An 8,361-nucleotide genomic window follows, 5' to 3' on the forward strand; every position below is an offset into this window, starting at 1 on the left:
AGCCTAATTATATGCAAACTGCATTTACTGTTTTTGTTTTTTGTTTTTATTCTCTAAACTTGGCATTTTGATCTGATATTCTGACCCAACAACAAGAGCAGTCATTATTATCATTTTTTGTTCAAACAGGAACTTCTTTTGCTAAGCATGGAAGTTCTATTTATTTTGTAAACGTTTTGGTGCAGATAGTAAAAAAGGGAAATTACTCTGTAATTAATGCTAGGGGACTTAATTTGCTTCAAACTGATCTTTCTCATCTTAAACATTACATTTTGAAATTAAACTCAATACAATTAAAAGCTTGGATTTTTTTTTTTTTTTTTTTTTTTTAAGTGTATCACAAGTGAGTCTTGAAGGCCTTGCCTCTCTTGTCTTTTCGTTGTTATTCTTGTTATAAGTTACATTCTTGTAATGTACATTTGCAGGCGAAAGACATGGGGGATAATACAGAATTGTATGGTCTCGAAAGATGATCATCTTCTTCTTCATTCGTGGGCTGCAACTCCCACGTTCACTCGTATGCACACGAGTGGGCTTTTACGTGTAAGACCGTTTTTACCCCGCCATGTAGGCAGCCATACTCCATTTTTGGGGGTGTGCATGCTGGGTATGTTCTTGTTTCCATAACCCACCGAATGCTGACATGGATTACAGGATCTTTAACGTGCATATTTGATCATCTGCTTGCATATACACACGAAGGGAGTTCAGGCACCAGCAGGTCTGCACATATGTTGACCTGGGAGATCGTAAAAATCTCCACCCTTCACCCACCAGACGCCATCACCATGATTCGAACCCGGGACCCTCAGATTGACAGTCCAACGCTCTAACCATTCGGCTATTGCGCCCGTCTCGAAAGATGATCAACCTTCATTTGAACCGTTGTTAGTAGTCACATGTTCATGACAAAATTTATGTGAGATTTTTCGTTGTATCTAAATAACAATACTAACCCCTCTATGTTTTAAAGCCTGCTTTAATATTTGGTTTAACATAATTAAAAATGACATGGCGTGCCTTCAAATGTTAAGTGCTTTATAAAATGCAGATTCAGAACATGCTGTCATGTTCAACCACATTTCAAAGGTGTTCAAGCTGTTGTAATCAAAATTAATAAACAGCATTAAATGATATTTCATCTTATTAAATCCTTTTGAAAAACTTTCTTTTTCAGACATTTTTAGGTTAATTTTAATTGTGATCAATAAATCAGTTGTTAATGTTTTGCTCAAAGGTGATATAAATAAAGGTATCCATTCACATTGTGTTTGTTTTTACATGTGTGTGTGTGTGAGAGAGAGAGAGAGAGAGATGTTATCATGTATGGTAAAAATATGCTTTCTTTTATACTAAAATGCTCAAATTACATGGGGTAAGAGGTGGATTTGTCCCTTTTTCTCTTTTTGTGTTTTTGTTGTTGTTGCCCCGTAACTTCCTGTGTTCAACAATATAGGGCTTAAGGGGTTGAAAATACACCACATTAACTGATTAAGAAGGGTTCTTTTTCTTTCTTTCTTTTTTTTGAGGGTGTGGAAGTTGATTGGGAAGAGTTTCGTTTTGAGGTTTTTTTTGGTCTTGTTGCAGCCATAATTACTTTTAAATCAGTGATATCGGTCTTATGCTGACTGGCCTTCAGAAGAAAGCAAAGGGGAATAGATGATGTGTGAAGAATGCTTTGCAAACATACTTTGTCTTCAAATAAACAAAATGATCTAACCATCCATTATAAATTACCCCTCACTTTCTCTCTCCCTCTCAAAGAAGTTAGGAACATAACACATTTCATATCTCAAACATAGCAAGCCATATATTCTGTTCAAACCAAACTGACTGTCTGCAGTAGAAATAATAAAACCAAACCTTTCAGAACATTTGTACAGGCTTTGTTTTACTAAATGAACCACATCCTAATGTTGTGCCCATGTACTGACTAAAATATTAACTGGATTTTGTCATGATTGTTGGACAATGGCACCTATTTCTTGAGAAACAACAATGATAAAACAAAGGAGAGTCTGGAGATGAGGTAGATACAGCATAATTGGTTGTTCAGCAATGCAGCTCATAATATATTGTGTGATTTATCATTGTTGCTAACTTGGCAACCCAAACACACAGGGCTGAAAACAATGTCAATACCAATTCCATGAACCTGAATAAAAGAACAGAAAAGAAAAGAAATAAAACTGGGGAAAAAAATAGACACAAGTAGCTTTGACAGGCTAGGTAAATCAGTTGACAGGCTAAATAAATCAGTTGCAAACGACACAGTTAAATGGCTGTTCAAATTGTAATCAAAATCATAAGGTGCAACTGTTTTGAACAACATGGACAGTATATCAATGTGTGAAAAATCTTAGTAGCATAAAACACAAGAAAAAAAGCATCAAAACCTGGACTGTGGTATAAATAAAAGAGTGCAAGTTAAAACAATGATATTTCAGTACCGGTAAATTTCACACTTCCAGTCTCCAGGTACTGTTATTAATGTTAACACGTTTCACCAATGAAAATTGATTTCCACTGGACAAAATGCTTTCATGAATAACACATTCTTAAAGGGCATGACTCAAACATGAATAACTTGCTCTCATTTCTCACTCTCATCTGTTTTATATGTTATTCTCGTTGCTTATAGTCCAGCCGACCGCACAGGGCCATATCAGGACTGTCAAACCATACAAATGCTCAACCGCGTCAACACAAAACTGTCACATCTACAAAATAAAACAAAAAACCACTAAGACAAACCCACTAAACAGTTCATGACACAGTATCCCAACCATTTAGAGCTCTCCTTACGGCAAATAAGACTAGGCCATGCTAAGGACGCCAGCCATTCCACTTAATTTATCATCCCCAGATTAGAAAAAATTATAAAAAAGGGAAAAAAAACAATACTTAAAAGCCAAATAAAAAAATACATAAAAAAAGGCCACATAGGCAAATAACACTGCAGAATGGGCAGCTAGTGCCCATCCCAGTGTTTACATCTCACTATCTAATCACCAGAGCAAAACAGCACAGATAGTTCATCATAGACTGCGGGAAAGAAAAAAGTGTCCAGGCTTGCTTGAAAAAAACAAAGGGGAATGGACTGGGATGGCTGAAAAAGGAGACAACAGTAAAGACAGAAAAAAAAGGCAGAAACAAAGAGAGTGACAGAAAAGAGGAAATTTCTAGCACAGAATTGCCAGAAGGCGGAGAAGCTATTTATACTGAAAGACCCCCGGCATCCCCACGGGGGGCTGTTTCATACATACTTGAAAAGTTTATCAACAACGAACAGAGTCGCTGGTCTGTCACCATACCAGCAGAATAACAACAGCCCTGTATCATGTAGACACAAGGTGGAAGACCAATGTTGTTCAATGTTGGATGATATTCAACTATCTAACCTCACTGTCACTGTTCACAAAGCAGTTCAGTCACCGTTTCCATAACCTTTGACAGAGCCCAGATTGGAGTTGACAAATAACTTACACACCTTGTCCACACGATCCTGAGAAACATTCTTTCGCACTTTGGATCTCTTCTTGTCACAGAGCGTGGCACTGGCAGGGCTTTCTGTTTCTTTCTGACTGACTGCTGTTGCTGCACCAGCACTGCTGGACGGTGCCAGATCTGAAGGAATTTTGTCTGCAGATTGTCCCAGTATTTCTTGGTTCTCTTTCAGCACTTTGGATTTTTTCTTTGGACGTGCTTCTGTTTCTTCTTCTAATTTACGTTTCTTCTTTTTGGGCACATGGTCTTCATTTTCAGATGTTTGGGGTTCTTCTTTCTCTTTCATGGCTTCCGCTGTTGGTGGATCCGTTTCTTGCTCTCCGTTTTCAGATGCGTTCTCTTTTTGTCTTTTTCTCTTCCTGGACTTTTTCTTGCCTGGAGTCTCCTCTTCCTCTTGCTCTAGTTGTAATTTATCATCCTCTTTACTTGGTATCATGAACACTTCAGCCTCGCCAGTGGAGAACCTGACAGACTTTCTCCGTCTGGTTTTGCCGTCATTATCCTGACGGAGAATACTGGAGTTGTGGCTCTCTTCTTCCATGGCTGCCTCTTTGCTCTTTTGTTTTTTCTTCTTCTTCTTCCTCTTCTTCTGCAGCTCATCTTCAGTTTCCACGCTGGTACTGTTCTGTTCTGTGATTCCACAGGACTGCTGGAGCTCAGATTCTGAGAGGCCGAGTTCTGAAGATTTTCTTTTCTTTGCTTTCTTGGTGGATGGTTCATTTTCCACACTAGTTCCAGATTCTAACACAGACTCGTCAGCTGAACCGTTGAGACTGCTGTTGCCCAATGCACAGTCAGAGACACCCACTTTCTTTTTCCTTTTCTCTTTCTTCTTCGACTTTGATGGTGGCTGTTCTTCGCAAACCGAATTTGATCCCTGAGGATCAGGAATGTCCTCTTGTTCTGGCAGATCATCTGCTGTCTGTCCTTCACAACTGACACTGTTCTCCTGTTCCTCGACTTTACTTTTCTTCTTCTTCTTCTTTTTCTTTTTTTGCTTCTCAGCAACACCACCACCACCATCCTCATTCATGCTTACATCCGCCTCTTTCACTGACCCTTCCTCTTCGTTCTGGTTGTCGTCGCCATTTTCAGTGACCACACTGTCTGTGGCCGAGGAGATTACTGGGTCAGAAGTCCCGCCAGCAGTTGCTTCCCGTTTTCGTTTCAGTTCCGCCATCTTCATGGCGAAGTACTCCTGGACGCTAGAGGAACTGGTGATGGTCTTCACCCCATGGTGGTGAACTTCCTTGACTGTGCTGTTGTTGTTATTGCTGTTGTTGGTGGTGGTGATCTGGTTATCAGAGGAGCTGTCCTCCTCAGAGTTTTCCTGAAATAACAAGAAAATATTGATGAGCAAAAAAAGGAATTTTGACTATGAAGTACTCCTTTATGAACAAGTATCCTAAAGTGCACAATAAGAACATATTCAAACATAGATGGGGTAGTACTTTATGAAAACTTTATCTCTGTGTGCATTATAAAATATACTTTCAAAAACAATCACATGCACATCCATACAACTAAGAGTGACTGTGTGCACACATGCACATACACACACACACATGCCTACACACATGACTACACACTCTCTCTGAAATTTCCGTTCCATAGCTTACTTCAGACCGTGTCACGGGGGTTGAATTTTCTGAAGATCGTCCCTTTCTTCTGCCAAAAATACAGTTCAGATCATCAGCAGAACGTGAAGACAGGTCCTTCCCTCGAGTGAACTTGTGATAGCTGCACATTTCACCAAAACCACAGCCTGAGACCACCGCCAACACGTGTACCTAAAAGCAACAGCAGTAAAATATATAATGACCACAGAAATCCTAAACACAGTAACTGAGTACGGAAGAAATGGAAAGGGTGAATGCCTGGTGAATCATCCACTAAATGATCTGCTGTTTTTATAACAAAATATAAAAATGTGAATTACTCAGATATTTAAGAAATGCTTACCATCTTTTCTCACATGTGATATATATTCAAAATTTTAATTTATATACTACTACTTGTGTATTGATTACATATCCCTGGGTGTGATAAATATTTGTGAAGCAGTTCTCTGAGTCAAGATCAGTTAAAAGAGGACAAGTGTAATAAGAATGGCACTGAGTGTGTGGGTAAGCATGCACATACATCTGACTTGATATTTTTCAGGGGGAAAACAGGATAAAACATCCATGAACAAAAGCTGATCATTCTGAATAACAAGCAGCTATCAGATTAATGGAAGAGAGCAGAAATGAGGAAAAGTGGCAAATACGGTATGGTGCAACTGCCACGGAGGTTGAAGAATAAACAGTAAATAAATGAAAATTGAAATACAAAATAATCAATCAACTGTCTGAACATAGACACCCATTTCAGTTTTTCATACATAACTTTTCTTTCTTTTCTTTTTTTAATGAACTACACATGTATTTTGCACTGGTGGTCTCCATAAATATATCAATATCAGCATTTCCTTTTTCTTTAGTTTAACTCTTTCTTCTTTTTTTTTTTTTAAAGTCTTTTCGTCATAACAACATGACAGATATATGCAGGCAACTTAACTGATTTGTGTGTGTGTGTGTGTGTGTGTGTGTGTGTGTGTGTGTGTGTGTGTGTGTGTGTTTAAATAAGTGACTGGTGGATAAAGAAATCATAATATTACAATAAAAAATAATTTAAGAAAAAATAAAATTTCAAAATTGCTTGAACTAATTGAGCCATGTGTGAAAGAAACAATCCACTGACCTATGTACCAGACACATAAGACAGAAACTTTATCTTCCGGTCAATACAGCTTCTAATCCTTCTTCTGCATTCATGGGTGGCAACTCCCACATTTACTCCAAAGTGCAAGTGATAAGCAGGCAGCCATACTCTATTTTCAGGACTGTGCATGCTAGGTATGTTCTTGAATACAAACAAGGATCATGGGATCTTCAATGCACACATTTGATCTTCTGCATGCGTATATACACAAGAAGGGGGTTCAGGTGCTAGCAGGTCTGCACATCTGTTAGTCTGGGAGATCAAAAAAAAAATTAAAAAAAAGCTCCACTCTTAACCCACCAGGCACTGTGCCCAGGATTTGAACCCAGGACCCTCAGACTGAAAGTCCAACACTTCGAGTAACCAATCTGCTGTTGCAACAGTCAACTTCTCATCCTGACAAACAACAATGCTCAATAACGTCAAACTTACTGCACTCTGCTTCGGGAAGACTTGGATTTCTCCTCCAGACTAAGCGATGCCTTGGCAGTTTCTGAAGACTTGCTGCCAACATCTGACTTGTCTGACGAGTTGTTCAGTGAAGCCAGGATGTTGTTAAAATCATCCTGGTGAGCTATCCAGTTATCTGCATGCTTTCTGCTGCAACCCAGTCCTGGCAACCACACCAAAGAATCATGTAAAAATTTTAAATTTTTGTCTTGTTGAAGGATTGTCAGATCGGCTCAACAGCTACCCTGTGTGTGTTTGTGAGTGAGTGTGTGTGTGTGTGTGTGTGTGTGTGTGTGTGTAACTATCCACCCTCACCCCAAAACCTTCAGTTATGACTATCGTAAATATCCACACCATTCATCATTTATTCAACTGTGCCTCAATGTGATTTTCCTTTGGAGATGAAACTTCTGTCAACATGAATAAATACAGAACCTGTTCACATCTCTCACATCTGAAGGTGAGTATTCTTTCCTTTACCTCTGGCATCACTGTTCTTTCTCTGTTCAGCTTTCAGGTGCTCAGTCATTCCACTCTCCTTGGCACCCAGTCCTTTGCCTTTCTTCCACCCCATGCTTTCCAGCATGCGGAATCCAAACTTGCTTTCATCTGCAACACATTTCCAGGTACTAAAAATTGTAAAAAGAATGAAAATGTGCCACATTCAGTGAACACACACTTACAGTACAAACCACACACACACACACACACACACACACACAAAAGAATGAAAATGTGCCACATTCAGTGAACACACACTTACAGTACAAACCACACACACACACACACACACACACACACACAAAAGAATGAAAATGTGCCACATTCAGTGAACACACACTTACAGTACAAACCACACACACACACACACATGTATGCATTAATTTGCAACAATTAATATTTATGTTTTTGTTTATTTCAAATGTGTTCTGGATCATGACAATACAGCAGTGGAGGTCTGTGGAGGTGTGGGACTATACAGCAAAGAAATGTTCTCACTTCCTTCTATAATGTAGCTTGGCACTAACTAGGCCCAAGAGACACACCCACACAGAGAACCCACACTGTTGGCCAGGGAATTTCAGCAACATTCCCAAAGACACATTAATTGAATGAACTTAATAAGCTGTACAGGAATAAGCTGTACATTTCTACATCTAATACTCTAATTATTACTGACAGAACTTGAACTTGCCCACTCCCAGTCATCAATCGGTGAGTGCACTGCTCTTCCAATTTTTGTTGTAATTTAACCCTTATCATATCTATGATCTAGCAATATTGCATCACCATTCCTGTCGTGGTGGCATGTCTTCTTTGGTAGGGATGGGTTTCGGCTTACACACATCTGAAAGACCAAATGAAAATAGCACACGCAAGTGTGCGGTTATCATTCCATGGTGTCCCACGTGGCCATGCATGGTGCGTTTTGCCACGGGATAAGCTGACAGACAGCTTTTCCTTGTGAAACAAAGTCACAGTGAAACTAGCAAGCTCTACTAAAAGCACACGCGATCTTACCATTGCTCCAAAATGTATTTCTGGGATCAGGCCCAAATTTCTGTTTTCTCTTCGGTTCTGCTAACATCGACATGCTTTCGGATATGACGTCCGCCACCGGAAGCTACGGGGCTGCAGGAG

At 39.4% G+C, this 8,361-nt stretch overlaps 1 protein-coding gene across 1 annotated transcript; it reads right to left on the reverse strand.

The window, feature by feature from the left end:
* Positions 1-1,790: 1,790 nt before the first annotated feature.
* Positions 1,791-8,334, reverse strand: LOC143300980 (uncharacterized). The gene is made up of 5 exons (XM_076614944.1): positions 8,242-8,334; positions 7,201-7,329; positions 6,703-6,883; positions 5,127-5,247; positions 1,791-4,837 (listed from the first exon to the last, which is right to left on the reverse strand). Exons 1-5 carry the CDS (start codon positions 8,312-8,314, stop codon positions 3,428-3,430), a joined length of 1,914 nt encoding a protein of 637 aa, XP_076471059.1. The 5' UTR covers positions 8,315-8,334; the 3' UTR covers positions 1,791-3,427.
* Between the last annotated feature and the right edge of the window lie 27 nt (positions 8,335-8,361).

This window comes from Babylonia areolata, chromosome 27 (genome assembly GCF_041734735.1).
Source record: "Babylonia areolata isolate BAREFJ2019XMU chromosome 27, ASM4173473v1, whole genome shotgun sequence".
Taxonomy (NCBI): Eukaryota; Metazoa; Mollusca; class Gastropoda; order Neogastropoda; family Buccinidae; genus Babylonia; species Babylonia areolata.